This window comes from Nicotiana sylvestris, chromosome 12, assembly GCF_000393655.2.
Source record: "Nicotiana sylvestris chromosome 12, ASM39365v2, whole genome shotgun sequence".
NCBI classification, from domain to species: domain Eukaryota; kingdom Viridiplantae; phylum Streptophyta; class Magnoliopsida; order Solanales; family Solanaceae; genus Nicotiana; species Nicotiana sylvestris.
The window spans coordinates 14,319,792-14,345,283 of NC_091068.1; the positions used below are offsets into that span (position 1 = coordinate 14,319,792).

Below are 25,492 nucleotides of genomic sequence, written 5' to 3' on the forward strand. Positions count from 1 at the left end.
TCCAAAACTAGAATTGTTCTTTCAATTAAATCCCGAATCATACGAAAACCAAACTTGACTACCCTCGCAAGTCATAATACACATTTCAAAGCTGCTCAAAACCTTAAGTCACCTAATGGAATGCTAATTCTCAAAATGACAAGTCGTGTTGTTACACGTTCCCTTTCCCTATTTCTTTTTCTTATTTCAAATAAGTGAAATAAAAATAAAAATACATGAAGGTTGTCTATGTAAGTTCTAACAAAATGAATGAAATTCTTAAACTATATAAAAGAAATTAGGACAAAAATTAGGAGTCTACAAATTAAGAGAAAAAGAAAAGGAAGAAACTTATAAATTGGAACAGCCACGTGTCAATCTCTCATCCTTTATCTTGGCACATCATCTTATTTAAACTTCAAATGATTGCTAGTTTTTAGTTTTTTTATTCCGTGTCCGCTACACGATTAAATTTAGATTCGAATCGAAAAAGCATATTAGGCATAAGCATTTCCTAACAATTTCGAAACGTTTAGTTAAGGATAAAGAAGTACTTACCGTTCCACCACAACTTTGATTGGTGACCAATTGCTAGTTACGCACTAATTGCTGAATTTTATAAGGGGCCATAATTCTCTAAGTAGTAAAATAAGTCTTATAATTTTAATCCAATTACTTTAAAGAATAATTAAATCAAATATATTGTAATCAATATCCATAACTATCAAAGTTGAAATAATCGTAATGTAGTCAAGTTATTCAAAACAAAAGGTCAAGTTGTTCAATGTAACTAGCGTCTTGAATGTAGGTTTCCAACTCTTTTCCTATAATTGATCTATATAGTAAATGCAGTTTAACCATGCGTAACAATGTCAACTAACTATATTTACTGAATTCTCTATTCGTGTCACTTAGTTAAGCTTTACCACTCAAGGAAAATAGTTTGACTTCCAAATTGGTGTAAGAAAACCTAACTCTGATTTATTTCCATTTTTGTTTAGCTCCTTGTGGTTCATTTTCGTGGTCCATATTTCTATTCATCCCTATAAGACAACCAGTAAATGAATAGTTTTCTTTAATTTCATACTATTAGATTATTTTAAAAAAACAAAAATGTATAGTCTAATTAGTTAACATTTGATTATTATGTTTATCACCCAAAATTGTTGTTCTCAATCACTACTAAAAAACAAACATGAATTAGCGATGGACAAATTCTGTAGCTAAACAGAAAAATTCGTAACTAATCCTATTTAGCAACAGATTATCAAGAAATTCTATTAGCTACGAGAATTTAACAACAAATTAATGATGAGGTTCGTAGCTAATTCTAGCTAATTGCTATTTACCTAATGTTTTCTCTTGTTGTAATGTTTAAAACAATTAAATTTTTGCAGGAACCAGATTGATAAAAGATGTCGTCTTATAAGAAGATTATGGTGGTTTTACAAATTTTTATTTTTGTCACATTATTATTTCCTAAGTCAATGGTAAAAGGTATGACTTTAGAAGAACAAAAAAAAGAATATTGTCACCAAGAATGTGTATACGACTTTGTACAGTTCGATGAAGAGTCTTGGAATCTTCCTCAAACAGCAATTGAGGAAAAATGCAGAAGGGGTGAAAGATTATTTCCATGTCCCCAATATTTTCCAGGAGTACCTGTACCTAATTGAATATAATGTGTACGATCTCGTATAAAAGTTAAATCTGTAATTCATAATATATAACAATAAATTTATTAAGTAATTATATTTGCGTGAATTATGGTTCGTATTTTGGATTTAGGGATGTCATTGACATAATAATATCCACAGTGAGTTAATTCATTAATTTGCAAGCACTTGGAAATTACATCTGAATGCTCTGTCACCACTTTTATTTGACTGTAATTGATTATATTCTTAATAGCTTAAAAGTATGTTGAAAAACCTACAAAATAAACTCACCAATCAGATAATACAGTAGAGTTGGAAGAAGAACAATCTTAAGTAACTTCTATCCATCATAGAATTATCCATAATTACATGATCAGAATGTAATATTTTTATTTCCTCACTGAATAACATGAGTAGGATGGCTAACAGCATATTAGATAGTACCAATAATTCTGAAAATAATTGAGACAATAATTGAGTCGAGCATTTTTCTTTTCCATATCTGTATCTCTTTCCCTCACTTGTTGTGATGACCCGATAGGTCATTTTTAGTTTTTGACCTCATTTATGTGTTTCAAAACCTCAATTAGCTCCGTTTAGCCTTTCTCGATTTGCGTGCGCAATCCATGTCCATTTTTCGGAAGGTTTTTATGATAAAATTGATAAAAATATGAAATCGTGCATTAAAACTCATTTGAGTTGACTTCGGTCAATGTTTTGAGCAAATGGACCCGGATCTGTATTTTGACGTTTCTGGTGGGTCCGTATCGTGACTTGGGACTTGGCCATATGCCCTGAATCGAATCTGGAAGTCCCTAGCTTGATTTGACGTAATTTGTTAAAATCTAGAAGTTTAAAGGTTTAAAGAAATTCCAAGTTTGACCATAGTTTGACTTTGTTACTACCAGATTCGGATTTCGGTTTCGAATTTTGGTATGAGTCCATTAAAGTATTTGTGATTTGTCTACAAAATTTGGGGCAAAAAGAAGTTGTTTTGACGTGATTCGGACGTCCGGTTGACAAATTGCATGTTCTTATGTTTCATTAAAAATTTCATTCGTTTTGGTATCTGATTCGTGGTTCTAGATGTTATTTTGGTGTTTCGATCGTCCGAACGAGTTTGTATGATGTTATTGCACTTGTGTGCATGTCAGGTTTGGATCCCAAGGGGCTCAGGTAAGTTTCGGATAGGTCACAAAGTGATTTTTAAACTTAGAAAAGTGTTGGTGCATCAGGTTTGCAGATCTTGCAATTGCGATGACCTGATCGCAAATGCAAGCCTCAAAATGTAAGGTCAGGCTCGCATATGAGAAATGGTGGGGACTGGGTCAGCTTCTCTTTTGCAAAGTGAAGTCTGCAGATGCTAAGGGGGCAGGTTCGCATTTGCGAGTTTTTGAGTCGCATTTGCGACTAATAAAGGACTGAGGTAGACTCGCATTTGCGAGTGGATTGTTCACTTTTGCGGCAGCCTTGGTTTGCATTTGCGACAAAATTGTTGCATTTGCAATGACAACAGGCTCAGTGACTTCTTCGCATTTGCGAAGAGTTGATCGCAATTGCAAACTATGTATCGCAATTGCGATAACTGCAGCTGAGTAAAAGAGGAAAAAACGAAATTTAGCTCATTTCTTTCAAACTCTCAATTCTAAACACCCTAGAGGCGATTTACCCGAGAGATTTTCTTCCTAAATTCTTTGGTAAGTAACTTCAATCTATTTCTTTTCAATTACTCATTACATTTCATGAGTTTTCAACATTAAATCTAGGATTTTCATGGTAGAAATTGAGAATTTGGGTAGAATTAGAGAATTTTATAAATTTAGAATTTAGACCTTGAATTGAGGTCAGATTTCGAAACTAATTACATAACCGGGTTCGAGGTGGATGGGTAATCGTGATTTGGTCCGAATCTCGGGTTTTGACCAAGCGGGCCTAGGGTTAACTTTTATTGACTTTTTCAATAATAACCTAAATTGAATCCCTTTCATTCGTGAGTAGATTCTAAAGGTTATTTTGAATCGTTTGGTCAATAAATTGCTAGATTTGGTTGGTTTGGATGCTTGTTCTAAAGGCAAGGCCGTGGTTGAACCTTGGGTTGATTACAGAGTGAGGTAAGTTTTGGGTCTAACCTTGATTTGAGGGAATATGAACCCTTGAGCTATGTTCTATGTGAATTCATGTGTAGCGGCGTATATACGAGGTGACGAGTGTATATACCCCTTCAATTACTTATTTCTATATCTACCCGTATTTCATTAATTATATTATTCCATGTCTTGATTGTTACATGCCTTGGTTGTTTCCTATGCCTTAATTTGTTACTTGTCATTTATTATTCTCGCATTAAAAATATTAATTTCTTCCATGCTTCCAAGATTAATTGCTGCATGCTTTAATTGTCTTACTTGTACCCTTTAACTGTCATGTATTTGACTTGTCTTGTTGCTCAATATTAATTGTAGACGTTTTTGATTTGGTACGAGATTCTTTCTTGATTTGTATCTTTCATATTCGTTAATCGTAGAGATATTTGTGATTTGAGTTATTAAATTAATTGACCTTATTGATTTATTTATGGATCAGGTTGTACGCCGCAACAAGTTCTATAAGAGAGGATTTACATTGATACGGTGGGACCGAGTTGCACGCTGCAACAGGTGAAATAAAGGAAGATTGATATGGTGAAATAAGGGAGGATTATGATATTGACTCTGATTATATGGTGGAATCAGGTTACGCGCCGCAACATATATTTACTTATTATTATTGACATTTATATGGTGGAATAAGGGAGGATCATATTTGTATGGTGGAACTGGGTTGCGCGCCGCAATGGTTTATGTGTTTTATATTCCTTGTTGTATTATGTTGGCTTCAGTGTTTTCGTACGGGGCTCTGAGCATTGGTATTCTTGATTTTTACTGGTTTCGAGGATTGAGTTTATTTTTATGAGTTATCTGCCTTATTTTTCGTATTTTTTTTTCCTGTCATTATTATTATACTGCTTACAGGATATTGTAAGTGATCCGCCTTAGCCTCGTCACTATGTTATCGAGGTTAGGCTCAGCAGTTACAACATACATGGGTCGGTTGTACTCATACTACACTCTACACTTCTTGTGCTGCTTTTGGAGTCGGTCCCAACGGTGCTCAATAGATTGCTTGGGTTGACTATTGGATGGATACTTGAGGTACATCTGCTCGGCGTTCGCAGCCCTGAAGTCCTTCTACCTTATCCTAGTTGTGTATTTTCTTTCAGACAGCTTTACTTTCATTCAGACCTTTATCTGTATTATTCTAGTTGCTCATTCACTTGTGACATCAGATTCGGTGTTGTATATAGATATGTCGGTAGTTATGAATTTTTGCACTTTATTTCAGTTCAGTGGGAATTCCAGATCGGGACAAGTTGATATTGGAGCACTAGGTTACCTAGGTCCCACGAATCATAAGCAAGCTTAGTAGAGTTTGGAGGATCAGTATGGAGATGTCTGTACTTATCTTCTAGAAGCTATGAAGTTTTGGAACAATTTCACTTCTATTCTTCTCGATCGGGCAATTTTATTCTATTGTTAATGATTGAAATCTTCTATTCTAGTTCTCTCGCAGATGGCGAGAACGTGCACATGGTCGGTAGCTGGAGAGGAGCCGGAGACCCCAGTAACAGCTCCTACTAGGGGCAAAGGTCGAGGTCGAGGTCGCACCAGAGGCCGAGGCAGAGGCAGAGCTTAACCTAGAGCTCGAGCAGCAGCACCCACAGTGGAGCTATAGGTAGATTTTGAGGAGAAGGTTCTAGCTCAGACTATACCCGTTGAACCAGCTCAGGTCCGGAGGGGTTCATAGCCACTCCAGTGCTTCAAGACACTCTAGTCTGTTTGGTAGGCCTTATGGAGAGTGTGGCCCAGACTGATACATTCCCGGTGTCACCAGACGTCTCTCAGGCTAGGGGAGGAGCACAAACTCCCACTACTCACACCCTGGAGTAGATGGCTCCCTAGTACCAAACTCCATCATCCCTGCCAGTTGGGGTGGTTCAGCCGGTTATTGCAACACAGGTCGGTGATAGGCCCGCCATGTGTTCTGAGGCTTTGTTGAGATTGGACAAGTTTACCAAGCTCTTCCCTATTTACTTCAGTGATGCATCTTTTGAGGATCCACATGATTATCTAGACTGTTGTCATGAGGTGCTGTAGAACATGGGTATAGCTGAGACCAACAAAGTCAATTTTACTGTGTTTCAGATGACTGGTTCAGCCAAGAGGTAGTGGAGAGATTATATATTGACTAGACCAGGTAGGTCACCTGCACTTACTTGGGATCAGTTTTCGCAGCTATTTCTTGAGAAGTTCATTCCTGTCACTCTGAGAGAGGATTACCGCAACCAGTTTGAGCGTCTTCAGCAAGGTAGTATGATTGTTAACCAGTAGGAGACTCGTTTGATGGACCTAGCTCGTCATGCCATTATCTCTCTCCCTACTTAGAGGGGATAGTGAGGAGATTTATTGATGGACTCACTTACACTATCAAGATATAGATGGCCAAGGAGGCCGAGAGTGGCATTTCCTTACAAACGGCTGTAGATATTGCTAGACGGATCGAGAATGTTTGTTCTCAAGAGAGGGGGCGGGTGTTTGATAAGAGTCCTCGCCATTTCGGTGGTTTCAATGGTGCCTCATGTGGAGGCAGGGGTACTTTGTTAGAGGCCATCCTCCTTGGCTATTTCAGTCAGTGATTCAGGCATCTCACAATGCTTCAGGGAGTCGTGGTCGTTATGTACCTCATTCCGAGTAGCCAACCTACAGTGCACTATTAGCTCCTATGAGTGCGCCTCCGATTCAGAGCTATCATCGTTGTTATCCCTCTCGTTCGGGTTAGATTCAGCTTCATCAGCCACAAAATCAAGATGGGTGTTTTGAGTGTGGTGGTATTGGTCACGTCAGGAGGTTCTGTCTGAGATTATTGGGCAGTATACCACAACAGAGTTCTTGTGCCATGGTTCCTGCAGTTATCGCTCCACCGCCCGCTCAGCCAGATAGAGGTAGGGGTCAGGCAACCAGAGGTGGGGGTCAAGCTATTAGAGGTTGAGGTCAGGTCGTTAGAGGTAGAGGACAGCCAGCTAGAGTCCGTCCGAGAGACGTAGTTCAGAGTGGTGGGGCCCATCCCCGATTTTAAGCTTTCCCAGCTAGGCTTGAGGCTGAGTCATCTGACGCCGTTATCACAAGTATTGTTCCAGTTTTCCATAGAGATGCTTCAGTTCTATTTGATCTGGGCTGTACTTATTCCTACATGTCATCCTATTTTTCTTCATATCTAGTTGTACCTCGTGATTCTTTGAGTGCTTCTATGCATGTGTCCACGACTGTGGGAGATTATTTTGTTGTAGATCCCATCTATCGCTCGTGTATGTTTACTATTGGAAGTCTTGAGGCTAGTATAGATCTGCTACTTCTTGATATGGTAGATTTCGATGTTACCTTGGGTATAAATTGGTTGTTACCTTATCATGCTATATGGGACTGTCATGCTAAGATGGTGACCCTAGACATGTCAGATTTGCCTCGATTAAAATTGAGGGGGACTCTTGAGCACTCTACCATCAGGGTTATCTCTTATGTGAAGGACCGACATATGGTTGAGAAGGGGTGTCTAGCTTATTTGGCATATATTTGTGATTCTAGTGCGGAGGTTCCTTCCATGGATTCAGTACCAGTTGTTAGTGAGTTTCCAAAGGTGTTTCTTGTTGATCTATCGGGGATGTCACCGGACAGAGATATTGACTTCTGCATTGATTTAGCTCTAGGCGCTCAGTCTATTTCTATTCTACCATATTGTCTAGCCCTGCCGGAGTTGAAAGGAATTGAAGGAGCAGTTGCAAGATTTTCTTGATAAGGTCTTCATTAGACCTAGTGTCTCACCCTGGGGTGCACCCGTGTTGTTCGTGAAGAATAAAGATGGATCGATGAGGATGTGTATAGACTATCGGTAGTTGAACAAGGTCATTATCAAAAACAAATATTTGTTGCCGAGGATTGATGAATTATTTGATCAGCTTCAGGGTTCCAAGGTGTTTTCAAAGATTGATTTGAGGTCTGGCAACCATCGGTTGACGATTAGGGCATGTGATGTCCCTAAGACGGTTTTTCCGACTCGGTATGGGGATTATGAGTTCCTAGGTGATGTCATTTGTGTTGTCAAATACCCCAACCACATTTATTTATTTGATGAACCGGGTATTCAAGCCCTATTTGGAATCTTATATGATTATATTCATTGATGATATCTTGATCTACTCCCACAGTCGAGATGAGCATAAGCAGCATCTTCGGATTGTACTTCAGACTTTCAGGGATAGCCAGTTATATTCCAAATTTTCAAAGTGTGAGTTTTGGTTAGACTCAGTCACCTTTTTGGGGCATGTTGTATCGGTAGAGGGCATAAAGGTCGATCCTAAGAAGATTGAGGCAATTCAGAACTGGTCTAGACCTACTTCAGCTATAGAGATCCAGAGTTTTCTAGGTTTGGTAGGTTATTATAGCCGGTTCGTGGAGGGGCTTTTATCTATAGCAGCCCCATTGACTAGATTGACCTAGAAAGGTTCCCTTTTCAAATGGTCGGATGAGTGTGAGTTGACCTTTCAGAAGCTCAAGACTTCTTTGACTACGGCGCTAGTTTTGGTGTTCTCATAGGTTCAGGATCTTACACGGTGTATTGTGACGAATCTCGTATTGGGTTCGGTGCAATATTGATGCTGGATGGAAGTGTGATTGCATATGTGATGCAACAGTTGAAGGTTCATGAGAAGAATTACCTTGGACATGACTTAGAGTTGGACGTCATTGTTCATGCACTGAAGATTTAGAGGCACTATCTTTACGGCATGTCGTGCGAGGTATTCACGGATCATCAGGGTTTACAGTATTTGTTCAAACTAAAGGATCTCAATTTTAGGTAGAGAAAGTAGTTGGAGCTATTGAAAAACTATGATATCACCATTTTGTATCATTCTGGGAAGGCCAATGTGGTGGCCGATTCCTCGAGTAGAAAGGTTGTGAGTACGGATAGCCTTGCGTATATTCCAGTTGGTGAGAGGTCGTTTGCATCAGATGTTCATTCTTTGGCCAATCTGTTCGCGATGTTAGATGTTCAGAGCCCAGTCGTGTTCTAGCTTGCACAGTCACTCGGTCTTCCTTGTATGAGCGCATCAGAGAGCATCAGTATGATGATCTCAATTTGCTTGTCCTTAAGCACACAGTGCGGCACGATGGTCCCAAGAAGGTTACTGTTGGAGTTGATGGGGTTTTGAGGATGCACGGTCGTATTTGTGTGCACAATATGGATGGATTTTATGGGTTGATTCTTGAGGAGGCCCACAGTTCCTGATATACTATTCATTCGGCATCGCTGAGATATATTAGGACTTGCGGAAGTATTATTGGTGGAGGAGAATGAAGAAGGATATAGTTGCATATGTAGCTCGGTGTATAAATTGTCAGCAAGTAAAGTACAAGAATCAGAGGTCTGGTGGTTTGTTTCAGAGGCTAGAGATTCCTGAGTGGAAGTGGGAGCGTATCACTATAGATTTTGTTGTTGGACTACCATGGACTCATAAGAAGTTCGACGCGGTATGGTCATTGTGGACAGGTTGACAAAGTCATCACATTTCATTCCATTGGTAGTTATCTATTCTTCAAAGCGGTTAGCTGAGATCTACATCCGTGAGATCGTCCGTCTTCATGGCGTGCATGTGTCTATCATTTCTGTTTGAGTTTACCTTGCACTTTTAAGGAGCCATACAACGTGAGTTAGGCATGTAGGTTGAGCTGAGTGTAACATTTCATCACCACATTAACGGACAGTCCGAGCGCACTATTCAAATATTGAAGGATATGCTTCGTGCTTGCATTATGGATTTGGGGAGCCGTACAACATGAGTTAGGCATGTAGGTTGAGCTGAGCACAATATTTCATCACCAGATGGACGGACAGTTCCAGCGCACTATTCAAATATTGAAGGATATGCTTCGTGCTTGCGTTATGGATATTAGGGCTTCTTGGGATCGTTCTTTCCGCTTGCGGAGTTAGCCTACAACAATAGCTATCGGTCGAGCATTTAGATGGCTCCCTATGAGGCATTATACGGGAGGCGGTGCCGTTCACCAGTTGGATGGTTCGAGACGGTGGAGGCTCGGTTGTTGGGTACAGATTTGGTACAGGATGTCATGGATAAGGTCAAGATTATTTAGGACCGACTTCACAAAGCTCAGTCCAGACAGAGGAGTTATATCGACCGTAGAGTTCGTGATGTTGCATTCATGGTTGTAATGAGGGTGTTGCTCTGGGTTTCACCCGGAGCAAGCTGAGAAAGAAGGGCAAGTTGAGCCCTAGGTGTATTTGACCCTTTGAGATTCTTGAGAAAGTAGGTGAGGTGGCCTAAGACTCGCATTGCCACCTATTTTATCAACAGTTCATCCACTGTTATGAGTCTATGCTCCGTAAGTATTACCGTGATCTATCCCATGTGTTAGATTTCAGCTCAGTCCAATTGGACAAGGATTTGACTTATGAGCCCTTATTTTTGTGTTTTGAAATCTTGATTAGCTCTGTTTAACCTTCCTATATTTACGTGCACAATCTGTGTCTCTTTTTTTGGAAGGTTTTTATGAGAAAATTAATCAAATGTAAAATTGTGCTTTAAAACTCATTTGAGTTAATTTCGGTTAATGTTTTGAGAAAATGGACCTAGATCAATGTTTTGATGGTCCTGGTGGGTCCGTATTGTGATTTAGGACTTGGGTGTATGCCCAAAATCGAATTCGAAAGTCCCTAGCTTGATATGACGTAATTTGTTAAAATCTAGAAGTTTAAAGGTTTAAAGAAATTTCAAGTTTGATCGTAGTTTGACTTTGTTGCTACCAGATTCAGATTTTGATTCTGGAAGTTGGTATGAGTTCATTACAGTATTTATGACTTTTCCGCAAAATTTGGAACAAAACAGAGTTGTTTTGACATGATTTGTACGTCCAGTTGAAAAATTGAATGTTCTTAAGTTTCATTGAAAATATCATTTACTTTGGTGTCTGATTCATGGTTCTAGGTCTTATTTTGATGTTTCGATCACGCGAGAGAGTTTGTATGATTTTATTACACTTGTGTGCATGTTTGGTTTGGAGCCCGAGGGGCTCGAGTCAGTTTAGGATAGGCCACAAAGTGATTTTTGAATTTAGAATAGTGCTAGTGCATAAGTTCTGCAGATCTTGCATTTGTGAGGACCTGATCGCAAATGTGAGGTTGGGCTCGCATATGCAAAGATGGTGGGGGCTGGGTCGCCTTCGCTTTTGCAAAGTGAAGTCCGCATATGCGAAGGGGGTAGGTTCGCATTTGCAAGCTTTTGAGTCGCATTTGCGACTAAGGAATGACTGAGGCAGACTAGCATTTGTGAGTCGATTGTTCGCTTTTGCAGCAGCCTTTGTTTGTATTTGCGACAATATTTTTGCATTTGTGATGGCAATAGGCTCAGTGACTTCTTCGCATTTTCGAAGAGTTGATCGCAATTGTGATCATAGCAATTGCAAATTATGGATCGCAATTGCGATAACTGTAGCTGGGTAAAAGAGGGGGAAACGGGATTTAGCTCATTTCTTTCAAACTCTCAACCCTAAACAACGATTTTCCCAAGAGATTTTATTCCTAAATTTTTTGGTAAGTAACTTCAATCGATTTTTTTTTTAATTACCCATTATATTCAGAAGTTTTCAATACTAAATCTAAGATTTTCATGGTAGAAATTGGGGATTTAGGTAGAATTAGGGACTTTTCTAAATTTGGAATTTAGACCTCAAATTGAGGTCGGATTTCAAAAATATTTACATAACCGGGCTCGGGGTGAATGGGTAATCGAATTTTGGTCCGAGTCTCGGGTTTTGGCCAAGTAGGTCCCGGGTAGACTTTTGTTAACTACTTCAATAATGACCTAAATTGAACCTCTTTCATTTGTGAGTAGTTTCTAAAGCTTATTTTGAATCGTTTGGTCAATAAATTGCTGATTTGGTTGGTTTAGATTCTTGTTCGAAAGGCATGGCCGTGGTTGAACTTTGAGTTGATTGCAGAGTAAGGTAAGTGATGGGTTTAGCCTTGACTTGAGGGAATAGTAACCTTTGAGCTATCTGCTATGTTAATTTCATGTCTAGCGGCATATATACGAGGTGGCGAGTATATATACGCTGTCAATTACTTGTTTCCATATCCACCCGTATTTTATTAATTATATTATTTCATGTCTTGATTGTTACATGCCTTGATTGTTTCCTATGACTTAACTTGTTACTTTTCATTTATTATTCTTGCATTAAAAATAATTTCTTCCATGCTTTCATGATTAATTGTTACTTGCCTTAACTGTCTTACTTGTACCCTTTAACTGTCATATATTTAACTTGTCTTATTGCTCAGTATTAATTGTAGCCTTTCTTGATTTGGTATGGGATTCTTTCTTGATTTGTACCTTTCATATTAGTTAATCGTAAAGATACTTGTGATTCGAGTTGTTAAATTGATTGCACTTATTGATTTATTTATGGATCGGATTGCACGCCGTAACATGTGGAATAAGGGAGGATTTATATTGATACGATGGGATCGGATTACGCACCGCAACAGGTAAAATAAGGGAGGATTAATATGATGAAATAAGAGAGGATTATGATATTAACTCTAATTATATGGTGGGATCGGGTTGCGCGCACGACATATATTTATTTATTATTATTGATATTTACATAGTGGAATAAGGGAGGATCATGTTTTTACGGTGGGATCAGGTTGCACGCCGTAATAATTTATGTGTTTTGTATTCCTTATTGTATTATGTTGGTTTCAGTGTTTTCGTACGAAGTTCTAATCATTGGTATTCCTGGTTTTTACTGGTTTCGATAATTGAGTTTATTTTCTTCAGTTATATGCCTTATTTTCGTATTTTTCTTTCCTGTCATTATTATTATACTGCGTAAAGGTTATTGTATTGACCCGCCTTAGCCTCGTCACTAATTCATCGAGGTTAGGCTCAGTACTTACAGAATACATGGGATCGATTGTACTTATAATACACTATGCACTTCTTGTGCAGATTTTGGAGTCGGCCCCAGCGGCGGTTAGCAGATTGCTCGAGTTGACTGATGGATGGAGACTTGAGGTACAGCTGCTCGGCGCTCGCAGTCCTGAAGTCCCCATCTACCTTATCCTAGCTCTGTATTTTCTTTAAGATAATTTTACTTTCATTCGACTTTTATCTGTATTATTCTAGTAGTCTGTGCACTTTTGACACCAGATTCGGGGTTGTATTTAGATATTTCGGTGGTTATGACTTTTCCCACTTTGTTTGAGTTCTATTTCAGTTATTTCAGTTTAATTGGCATCAATTAGTTGAATTGTTTAAAAGTGATTAAGACTATTTTAACGCTGGCTTGTTTAGCAAGTTAAATGTTAGGTGCTATCACGGTCTCGAGAGTGGGAATTCCGGATCGTGACACTCGTATAGTACTAGCGTTATTCTTAAAATTCCCATTGTTACATGTTGTTTACTTTGATTTGCTTATCTTATTTTGCTGGTTTTTGTTACTGCTTCTCTTTCTATAACTTCTTCACTTCTTTATTTTTGCCGTCTGTTTGGACCATGCTTTTTTTGAGCCGAAGGTTTATTGGAAACAATCGCTATATTTTCACAAAGGTAGGGTAAGTGTTTGTGTATATATTTCCCTCTTCAGACCTTACTTGTGGTATTATACTGGGTATATTATTGTTGTTGTTGTTGTGTTGTAATTGAGGCTTGGACATTTCTACCGGTATTTCAGATCTTTTGTATGAGTAATATTGTAACTAACTAGTTACTAGAAACATCTATAAGAAACCAGCATTAGAAACGCATTTCACTCTATAGCACCAAAGGGAGATATATAATCTTTAAAAAATTTACAATTCAGTAAGCAGCTAACCATCTTGCTGAAATTTAAATACAATTCAATACTGCAGCCAACCTCCCTGAATGCTTTGAAAATTATGGCCCTCCGAAATACAACTTAGTAGCTAGCTTGATAAAATTCTGCACATCTACATGGTTAGAAAAGTCATCCAATTAAATAAAAATTACTGGCGCTAATAAGAAGATTCTTACTTAAATGCATGTAAGATAAAAAGCTACATATATAACTGATTTGTGGTTGGTGCGATAGCATTTTTGTTTTCTCTCAAGAATTTAAGATATGACATCGCATATCCGATGCCTTCAGAGTTGCAGCAGCAGAGAAAAATCAAATATAACAAATTAAGTACTTAAATACACTTTTATATAAGTGTCAATAATGCTGTAATTGTCTATTAACTAGTAGATGAATGTGACTAAGTAATGATTTTTCGCACTCGTTCTGAAACACACAATAATTAAAGCAGTTGGAGATTGGTTCTTTGATAGAAGAGGATTTAAGAAGATATATATATTGCCCCTATCATTCTGGCAAGTTTAGTATCGAATGATCGGGGCAATCAATCTTCAATCTTGTCCACTCCTTTCGAAGAACCAGTCTCTAACTGCTTTGCCTTGTGTTTGCAAATGATTTAGTAAGAGTAATTATAGTTTGTTGCAAAGAAGAAGACCATGAAATTGATGTTTTAAGAAATGTGAAGATAGATATCCTTCTTTTTTAACTTGGATTTGCTTTAAAGTTCTCTACTTTTATAGGCTTTGAGACCAAGCCATTTATCACTTACAAGGGTGTCAAACTTAGCACGTGAAAATATAATTCGCCGAACGCACCTACGCGTGTGAGAAGATTGGAGTATGTTTATAGTATTATTTATAGGTTTATTTGGGAAGTTTTGGCCATTTTGAAACTAATGTAGCTCAAAATAGCTCATAAGAAAATTATCAAAATTATAGAAAAAAATTATTTTTTTGGTTTGTTTAGTTGAATTAGTTATGCTAAATAAATGAACGAAAGTGTTATTGTCTGATTTGATAATTAAAAAAGTTATAAAAGAACAACAAACAAACGAACAAATGGAAAATATTACTCCATTTGTTTCAATTTAAATGACACACTTTTCTTATTAGTCCGTTCAAAAAAGAATGATACATTTTTATATTTGAAAATAATTTAACTTTAAATTTTTTATTTTTTTTTACTCACTTTACCCCTAATGAAACACTTTTATAGCCACACAAACACTATGACCCCACAAAGCTTTTGCACCTTACACTTTTAGGACCACATATTTCTAAAGTCTTTTATTTTTCCTTAAACTTTGTGCAAAATAAAATTAATTCGTCTAAATTGAAAAGGGGAGAGTATGCATTAAGGAGTAGGTTATGACTCATTGTTTACCACAAATTTTGACTTGCACATCTTTAGCGGGTTATGACCCAATCTGTTTATCTAATCGATCTGTTTTAACATGTCAAAATCTAGCTCAACACGTCTATTTAATACTCCTATGCCTAACCCATTTATCAATTTTACCAAACCATATGAATAATATGAATTTTATCATATTTATTGTAGAAAATTTAGTAATACTAATATTTAACAGTGCCACTATGTAAAATGTTAGAATAGAACTCAATCATACTTCTTCAGTCTCAAATTATTTATCATGTTTTTCTTTTATGATAAATAGTTTGAGACGGAGGGAGTAATAATATTGTTTTGAATTTTTAAAATAATAAATAATTTGAGTTAATTATTTTTAGGAATCATAACAAATAATTTGTAAGAGAGAGCTTCTTGGAAATGACATTTCAATTTCAGCATGAAGAATGCTTCTGATTTCAAACCATAATAAATTTGCATTGATCAAAGAAGTGTCACAGTTTCCTAAAATCTTCAATTCACGAATCATAAAGGCAATTGTAGTTACATGTGGAATGTCTCATTTCGTTCCAATTAATATAGCAAAGAAGTTATGAAATGAAGTGGTAATAATAGAAGATGGCGTAATGTCTCTATTGATTCCCTCGCATTCTTAGTACCTCGTTAGACACGATATCTACATATTTCTTCGTCCTACGAAACACCAAATTAGAAAGTCGAGGGTCAGATAGGCATACCTATTTTTAGTAACCTCATTAAAGACGATTTAATCATATTGCTTTTGTCCTACAGATTATGACATAAATCTGCTCCAAAGATATTGCACAGCTTTAGGTTCTATTATAGGTCTATATAAAGAACCCTCTATTAAATTGTTCTCCTACTTCATAAGGCAAAAATTGATGGGTAAAACTTAAAAGCGGTCAATATTTGTATTACCAGTTTAAAAGAAAAAGAGGCTAGAAATAGGCTGCTATTGTAAGTGACTAATATTGTAACATGGATCTATAAAAAACATTCCCAATATGGTATACCATTTAATATTGTTGGCCAAAAATAGGGTATTAAAAGAAGATTGGCTGACTTGATCACATGATTTTGTTATACTTTCAAGAATTCGTTAATTATTTCCCTGAGATTAACTGCTAACAAAACCAGAACAAAGTTAATTGTTCTTAATCCAAACAAAGTTGTTTATAAAAAAGGTTATCTTATTACATTTCAAAGGCATCTTCATTTCTGTCCTTTATCTTTAGAACTTTACTGAAGCGAACACGGCCTTTCTTGAGAGTGCGGGGAGCATGTGACAACTTAATTCACTTGCTCCCTTTGTTATGGAACTCTCTAGAATGGTCGTATTAGCAATTGTATATGTATTGACAATGTCATAGGTTAGGGTTTCGACGTAAAGATGTTTAAATGTCTATTATTCTTAGGTTTGGTGGTTGTCATTTTTTCGCATAATTTGTTTCGTAAGGTTGTGGTCATGAAAATGGAAGGAGGGAAATGTCAATTTGTCCCCCCCTCCCCACCCCCCCCCCCCCCTTTTTTTTTTTTGGTTTCTTTGCCTCAATTATGATCATGTCCAAGTTTACAAAGTTTGAGTATCTTTTACTCCCCACTAAATAGCTGCTCAGTAAATTTATTATTTTTAGTTATTAACTCCTCAAGAGGTTAATATTATCACACTTCCATATTTAAGTTCGTACATATGATATTTATATGTATGTAAAATTTATCAAAATAGAGTGACCTTGAGAAATAAGCAAACGTAAGATAATTAAATGAAGCCACTCAAATATTAAATTGCATAAAAGCTAATGAAATTTTCCGGGGTGTAACTGCTCCTCCAACCGCTTCCAAATCGGAGGGAAGGCACCTTCTACCTCTTGCTCACGTCGTGGAGACAATATTTCACCCATTTTGCACGCTACTTCATATTCTTTTATCTTTTCTACATTAAGACCCTCCGCCCAATAGAGTTGAAGATACTCTTCTACACATTCTTGCTGACAAACTTCTTCTTCTTTAGGCGTTAATGTACAATTTACCAATGCTTTACGAAATACTCATATTAAGAGAAATGTGCAACAACACCATATTTTTCTTGCCTGATATGGTCAACTCAACGGTGCTATTCGCCATTGTTATAGAGAAGCTAATCAAGTTGCGGATGCATTAGCAAAATGGAGCATTGACAATGAAGAACTTCTTATTTTCTCCCATCATGATCTTCCTATTTCTGGAATTGGACCTTATAGATTGGATTACATCCAGATGGTGTCACTAAGGCATAAACATAAGAAGAATACTTTTTTGTGAAGAGTTTTGTCGATCGGTAAAAAAAAAAATATGTCAGAAGGCCGGTTAGTGAAATTTAAAAAGCTTTAAGATCAAAAAAAAATTGATTTCTTGCCAAGAGTAAAATATTAGTTATGAAAAAATAAAATACAATTTACGGAAAAGGGCCTCAAAAATCCCTGAACTATGGGACTTGGTACAATATAATATTGCCCTCTGTCCACTTATCGGGCCAAAAATAATACTTTCAAGAGGATGATCAAGTAAAGATATGTTACAGTTTTGGGAAGTCAAATTATGGGTTCATTGACAAATGCAGCAGGTTGGTTTGATCGAATTTAATTGAGAAAAATGGAAAGTTCAATAAATAATTGTTTGGTATTGTAACGTACAAGTGTATTTACTCTTTAGGGGGTTTTGGCAAAAGTCATTTTTTCACTATAGTAATGATCAGTTAGGCAAGGGAATGAACATGCATCGCACTTACATTTAATAACTCGACTAGTTTTCCTTAATGCTATGACTGGGTGAAAGAACTGTCCGAATGTTTCAAGATCACAGTATTCACAAATAAAAATATAACATAGCCATAGATTAATGTAAATCCAATTGCATATTCGAGGACAAATGGAGAAAGCGACTTGATAGATTAAATTAATGTAATGTTCTTTTTTTTTTTTTTTTTTTTTTTTTTTTGGTTATGTCAATTAGATAGGTAACGTTTGTACGAAGGTGTTAGAGTCCATATGAACTAGCAGATGTAAATAAACACAATTGGTTGAATTAATTTTTCAATTCTCGATCAAAAAAGAAAAACAATTGACTAATTTACCGTTATATGAACTTTGCTATAGTTTTTCAAAAAACACCAAGAGTGTGTATATATATATATATATATATATATATATATATTCTCGTAAAATGGTACAATTGAATTTATAAGGCGGTTTATAAATAAGTGAGTTATTTTGACCCAAAAAATAATTGGTAAATAAGAACAAAGAGATTATGAAACGAAATTAAAGGAAATACAAGTCTGGCTATGCGCTTAATCTTTCCGATAGCATAAGTACAAACATTATTGAGGGCAGAAGAAAGTCAATAACGATCTTTATAATTTAGAGAACATAATATATCTTTTTGTGTACATAGTATTTTGTGTCTTACAATGGATGCTAATTTTCCAATTTATAGCTTTATTTAAGGAGACAAGATCCCCAAATTATGTTCCTCTTGAATGAGAATAAAATTATCATTGATGATTGCATAACGGTTGGCTATAAATGCTAATATTCTCTGTAACTGCTGCTCATTGAATGCTATCTGGTATCAAATCTTTGAATCTTTATTTTCGGCTACTTTGCCTCGGGATTCACCCATTATCGGTCATGCACTTGCATTTAGCGCTAGTTATTTGCTGACTCACATCCCGCTTGTTTTTAGTTCCGCGTGTCATCCCCTCTGTAATGACCCGACAAGTCATTTTGAGAGTAATAGATCCGATATCTTATTTTCTCCGTTTCTGCTTATGTGACTTGCCGAGAGGTTTTGTTTTTCGTTTCGGGGTGTTTTGAGACACTTAGACCCTAAAACGGAAGCTTAAGTGTTAGGATTTTGACCATAGTCGAACTATGTGAAGACGACTCTGGAATAGAGTTTCGTCAGTTCCGTTAGCTCCGTTGGATGATTTGGACTTAAGTGCGTGTCCGGATTGTGTTTTGGAGGTATGTAGCTGATTTAGGCTTGAAATTGCGAAAGTCGAATTTTTGAAAATTTTAACAGGAAGTGGATTTTTTGATATCGGGGATGGGTTTCGATTCTGAAAGTTGGAGTACGTCCGTAGTGTTTAATGTGACTTGTGTGCAAAATTTGGGGTCAATCAAACGTGGTTTGATAGGGTTCGACATCGGTTGTAGAAATTTGAAGTTTCAAGTTCATTAAGTTTGGATTGGAGGGTGATTCGTGTTTTTGTTGTTGTTTGATGTGTTTGGCTCGACTAAGTTCGTATAATGTTTTAGGGCGGGTAGGTATGTTTGGTTGGGGTCCCGGGGGCTTCGGGTTAATTTCGGGTTGTTAACGGATCAATTTTGGACTTGTTGGAATTGCAGAAAATCTGGTGTTGCTGTTGTTGGTTTCCTTCATCGCGTTCGCGAGAGAGGTCTCATGTTCCCATAAGGCATCTCGGAGGCCAGCTGGGTTTTTTCTTCGCATTTGTGACGTAGTTCCCGCATTCGCGAAGATATGGAACATTAAGACTATGCGTTCGCGATATGGACCCCGTGTTTGCGTAGATGATTGGTCAGATGGATCTCCATGCAATTCGCCTACGCGTTTGCAATGAGGGTCCCGCGTTCGTGTAGGGTCAGGTAGTGTAAGCTTAGCGTTCGCGACCAGTTTGTGATGAGGGTCTTGCATTCGCGTAGGGTCAGGTAGTGTAAGCTTAGCGTTCGCGACCAGTTTGTGATGAGGGTCTTCCATTCGCGTAGGGTCAGGTAGTGTAAGCTTAGCGTTCGCGACCAGTTTATCGCGTTCGCGGTGAGTGTTTTAGGGCTGAAGCAAATTTGTACTTCGCGAACGCGTGGGTCCTTCCGCGTTCATGAAGAAGGAATTACCTAGGCAGAATATAAAATTCCAAAATCGAGGGTTTGTCCATATATATCAAAACTTGAGTTTGAGAGCTTGGATTTGGGCTAGATTTTGAAGTATTTTCAGAGACATCGATTGGGTTATGATTCTACACTTGATTTTAGTTATATCCCACTAATCTATTATTAATTCCATCTTTTAATTTTCGATTTGGGTTGAAATTTTGGGAAAAAATGGGAAGAAGTTCTTTAACTAAGATTTTGGGTTTTGATTGGGATTTCAATATCGGATTTGGATAATTTTGGTAGTGAACTCGTGGGTGAATGGTATTTATATTTTGTGACTTTTACCCAATTTCGGTACGTAGGCCCGGGTCGACTTTTTGGGGCGATTTTCTAATTTCTTGCTTAAGCCTTGATTTCATTAAATATATTAGTTTCTTATAGTTATATTTATGGTATGTAATTGCTTTTGGCTAGATTTGGGCCATTCGGAGTTGGATATTCGTGAAAAAGGCATTGTTATCGATTGATTGAGCTTAGTTAGAGGTAAGTGGCTTGCCTAACCTTATGTGGGGGAACTCCCCTTAGGATTTGGTACTGTTTTGATATGTGAGCACCGTGTACATGAGGAGACGAGCGCGTACACGAGCTATTTGCTGTAAAACCCAATTTTTACTGAGTAATAACATGTTTTCTTTTTAATTGATTTATGCCAGCATGTGTAGTATCCTGTTTAGCCTAGAATAGCATGTCTACCTGCCTTAATTGCTTATCTAAACTCTGTGCCTCATGCTTAGTGGATTCCTGCTTATTCCTTGACTTGTACTTAGTCTAAACTGTAGGATTTCTTGTCGTAACTGTTAATTCCATTATTTGAGCTATGTATTTACTTTGGGACTACGGAATGGCATTGCGGGAGATCCCTCTGCATATTTTCTTTGGGGTTACGAAAGGGTATTTCGGGAGATTCCCTGCATATTTACTTTGGGACTACGGGACGGTATCCTGGGAGATCCCCCTGCACATTTACTTTTGGGACTACGAGATGGTATCTCGGGAGATCCCCTATTGTTATTCCTGTATACTGTACTGTTATTCTTCTGTGAATTCATTCTTGTTAAATTTTAGTCTTCTATTATACTGTGATAATTTTGTGCTGCCTTTTTTAATATATATATATATATATATATATATATATATATATATATATATATATATATATACCAGTAGGGCCCTGACTTGACCATCGTCACTACTCGACCTAGATTAGGCTTGGCACTTACTGGGTACCGTTGTGGTGTACTTATGCTACTCTTCTACGCATGTTTTCATGTGCCGGTCCATGTACCTCCTACCAGCCTCGTTGTTAGTTGCATTGTTGCTGCTGTTCCGGAGACTTCAAGGTACATTTGCCCGCGTCCGCAGACCTCGGGTCCCCCTCTATCTCTTTTTTGTTGTTCTTCTTATTTCTTCTAGATACTGATGTATGGAACAGTTAGACAAAATTTTAGAAGCTTGTGACTTATGGTGTTCCGGGTCTTGGGATAGTTTTGTGTATATTTGAGTGTTGGTTATTGTACATACCGAGCGACATTTCTTTCAGTTATCTAAATATCAATTGCTGTTAGTTGTTAATGTTGTTTTCATTTTTGATTATTTTCGCAATTATTAGGCTTGCCTAGTCGTAGAGAGTAGGTGTCTTCACGACATCTCACGGAGGGAAGATTGGGTCGTGACAAGTTGGTATCGAAGCTCTAGATTCATAGGTGTCTTGAGTCAAAGGCAGTTTTAGTAAAGTATCGCGGATCGGTGCGGAGATGTCCGTACTTATCTTCGGGAGGCTATGGAACTTAGGACAATTTCACTTATTTTGATTCCTTGTAGTGCGAAATTGTTGACTTCGAAATTCTAAATTTCTGTCTTCTATTCTCTCGCAGATGGTGAGGACACATACAACCTACTCGGATGTCCAGGCACCCTCGTCGCCTGCTAGAGCCGCCAGAGGCTGGGGCCGGGGTAGAGGCTGAGGACGTCCATATAGTGTAGTCAGAGCACCTACACAAGCTGCTACAGAAGAGCCACTAGTAGATCCAGTCGAAGCGCAGGAACCTAAGACACCTACTACTACACCAGCTCTTCAAGAGACCCTTGCACAGTTTCTGAGTATGCTCGGTACTCTAGCTTAGGCAGGGTTGATTCCCCTTGCTCTTGCCACATCTCAAGCGGGGGGAAGAGCACATACTCCCTCCATCTGCACCCCATAGTAGCGGGTCTAGGTTGATCAGATTCCAAAGGTTATACCGGTGCTACCTGTAGCCCTAGTTCAGCCTGGGGGTAGGGCAGCAGTTTCTGAGGAGGGGCAGTGTAGGCTCAAGAGGTACAAGAAGTACCACCCTCCTACTTTCAGTGATTTGGCGATAGAGGATGCTCAAGTTTTTCTTGAGTAGTGCCACCGTATCCTCCGTACTATGGGCATAGCAGAGTCGAGTGGGGTTTCTTTCTCTGTGTTCTAGCTTTGAGGAGCAGCCTATCAGTGGTGGCATGCTTATGAGTTGGACAGTCTGGCTGCGGCATCTTCACTTACATGGACTTAGTTCTCGGTTATGTTTTTGAGGGAGTTATTCCCTAAAGCCTCAAAGATGCATGGCGCGCCGATTTGAGAAGTTGCGCCAAAGTGCTATGACTGTGTTAGAGTATGCAGTTCGTTTCAGTGATTTGGCAAGACATGCACCGACCTTGGTTTCTACAGTTCGAGAGAGGGTCCATCGGTTTATCAAAGGGCTCCATACCAGCATCAAGACTAGCAATACCCGGGAGTTAGAGATGGATATTTCATATCAGCAGGTTGTGAGTATTGCTAGGAGAGTGGAGGGCATGCTTGCTTGTGAGAGGGAGGAGAGAGAGGCCAAGAGGTCTCGAGAGACTGGTTCTTATTCTGGTGCTCGTGCCCCAGCTGCAGTTCGACATGGTAGGGGCTTTGTGAGTTTCCCCGTTGATTCAACTCTTCCAGCCGCCAGCGATATTCCGGCTACTCCTAGGCCCTAAAAGCCTTATTATGCACCTCCAGTATCTAGTGTGCCTCCTACACGGGTGCTTTTAGTGGTCAGTCCAACAAACCTTGCCCGAGCTAGCCACAGCAGCCACGCCCTCCGAGAGCTTATTTTGAGTGTGGCGACACTCGCCATATGGTGAGGGATTGCCCCAGACTTAAGAGGGGTTCACCTCCATAGGCTTCTCAAGCACCACGTGCTCCACAGGGTCCTCATGCTATGATCATAGCACCAGCTACTACTCGACCTATTCAGCTAGGTTGAGATGGAGGTAGGGGAGGTAGAGGTCGCCCTAGATGGGGAAGCCAGGCTAGATACCACGCCCTTCCTGCTCGTGTAGAGGCAGTTGCTTCCAACTCTGTCTTTATAGGTATTGTTCCGGTCTATCATAGAGATGCATCGGTTCTATTCAATCCAGGCTCCACTTATTCCTATGTGTAATCTTATTTTGCCCCGTATTTGAGCGTATCTCATGATTCTTTGAGTTCTCCTATTTATGTGTCTACACATGTGGAAGATTCTATTGTTGTTGACCGTGACATGTATCGGTCGTGTTTGATTATTATTAGAGGTTTTGATACCAGAGTCGATTTATTATTGCTCAGTATGGTAGATTTTGATATTATCTTAGGCATGGACTGGTTGTCGCCCCATTATGCTATTCTTGATTGTCATGCCAAGACCGTGACGTTGGCTATGCCAGGCTTACCACAGTTAAAGTGGAGGGGTGCCTTAGATTACACTCCCATCAAAGTTATTTCATTTCTTAAAGCTCAATGAATGGTCGAGAAGGGGTGTGACGCGTATCTAGCTTATGTGAGAGATGTCAGTATTAATACCCCTACAATTGAGTCAGTCCTAGTAGTGAGGGATTTCCCTAATGTATTTCTAGCTAATCTTTCGGGCATGCCGCCCGACAGAGATATTGACTTTCGTATTGATTTGTTGTCGGGCACTCAACACATCTCTATTCCTCCATATCGTATGGCTCCTCCTGAGTTGAATGAAGTCAATTGCTTGAGAAGGGCTTCATTCAGCCCAGTGTGTCAACCTGGGGTGATCCGATCTTATTTGTGAAGAAAAGGGATGGTTCTATGCGTATGTGCATTGATTATCGCTAGTTGAACAAAGTTACAGTAAATAGTAGGTATCTTTTGCCTCATATTGATGACCTATTTGATCAGTTACAGGGTTCCAGAGTGTTTTCCAAGATTGACTTATGTTCAGGTTATCATCAGTTGAAGATTCGGGAGCTATATATCCCGAATACTACTTTCAGGACTCGGTATGGTCATTACGAGTTCCTTGTGATGTCATTTGGGCTGACTAACGCCCCAGCAACATTTATGCATTTGATACATAGTGTATTTCAGCCCTATCTTGACTCATTCGTCAGTGTATTTATTGACGACATTTTGGTATACTTCCGGAGTTAGGGAGATCATGAGCAACACCTAAGGACCGTGCTTCAAACCTTGAGAGAAAAGAAATTATATGCAAAAGTCTCAAAGTGTGAGTTCTGGTTAGATTCAGTGACATTTTTGGGTCACGTAATGTCGAGTGAAGGGATCAAGGTGGATCCGAAGAAAGTGGAAGTAGTACAGAGTTTGCCCATACCGTCATCAGCTACGGAGATCCGAAGTTTTCTTAGTCTGGCGGGGTATTACCGTCAGTTTGTTTAGGGATTCTCATCTATTGCAGCACATATGACCAGGTTGACCCAGAAGGGTGCTCCGTTCAGGTGGACAAATGAGTGTGAGGAGAGCTTTCAAAAGCTCAAGACATCTTTGACTACAGCCCCAGTACTGATATTGCCTACAGGTTTGGGATCTTATACTGTTTATTGTGATGCGTCGCGAGTTGGTCTGGATGCGATGTTGATGCAAGACCATAAGGTAATTGACTATGCATCCAGAAAGCTGAATGTGAATGAAAAGAACTATCCAGTCCACGACCTTAACTTAGTAGCTGTTGTTCAAGCCTTGAAGATTTGGAGGCACTATTTCTATGGTGTCCCGTGTGAGATCTACACTGATCACCGGAGTTTGCAACATATGTTCAAGCAGAAGGATCTGAACTTGGGTCAACAGAGGTGGTTAGAACTGCTTAAGGATTATGATATCACTATTCTATACCAACCCGGGAAGGCCAATATGGTGGTCGATGCCTTGAGTCGCAGAACGAAGAGTTTGGGAAGCTTAGCATATTTACCAGCAGCAGAGAAGCCATTGGCATTGGATGTTCAGGACTTGACCAACCAATTTGTTAGATTGGATATTTCTTAGCCGAGTCAAGTTTTGGGTTGTGTGGTATCCAATCTTCTCTTTATGATCGTATCAAGAAGCGTTAGTATGATGACCCTCATCTGCTCATCCTTAAGGACATGGTTCAGCACGATGATGCTAATGAGGTCACTATTGGAGATGATGGTGCATTGAGGATGCAGGGCAGGCTATCTGTGCCCAATGTAGACAGTTTGCGTGAGTTGATTCTCTAGGAGGCTCACAATTCCCGGTACTCCATTCATCTGGGTTCCACGAAGATGTATCAAGACTTAA

At 38.7% G+C, this 25,492-nt stretch overlaps 1 protein-coding gene across 1 annotated transcript; it reads left to right on the forward strand.

Moving 5' to 3' along the window:
• The first annotated feature begins 6,171 nt into the window (after window positions 1–6,171).
• On the forward strand, window positions 6,172–7,523 carry LOC138882705 (uncharacterized). Its single transcript, XM_070163320.1, has 2 exons — window positions 6,172–6,325; window positions 6,952–7,523. Exons 1-2 carry the CDS (start codon window positions 6,172–6,174, stop codon window positions 7,521–7,523), a joined length of 726 nt encoding a protein of 241 aa, XP_070019421.1.
• Window positions 7,524–25,492: the final 17,969 nt, after the last annotated feature.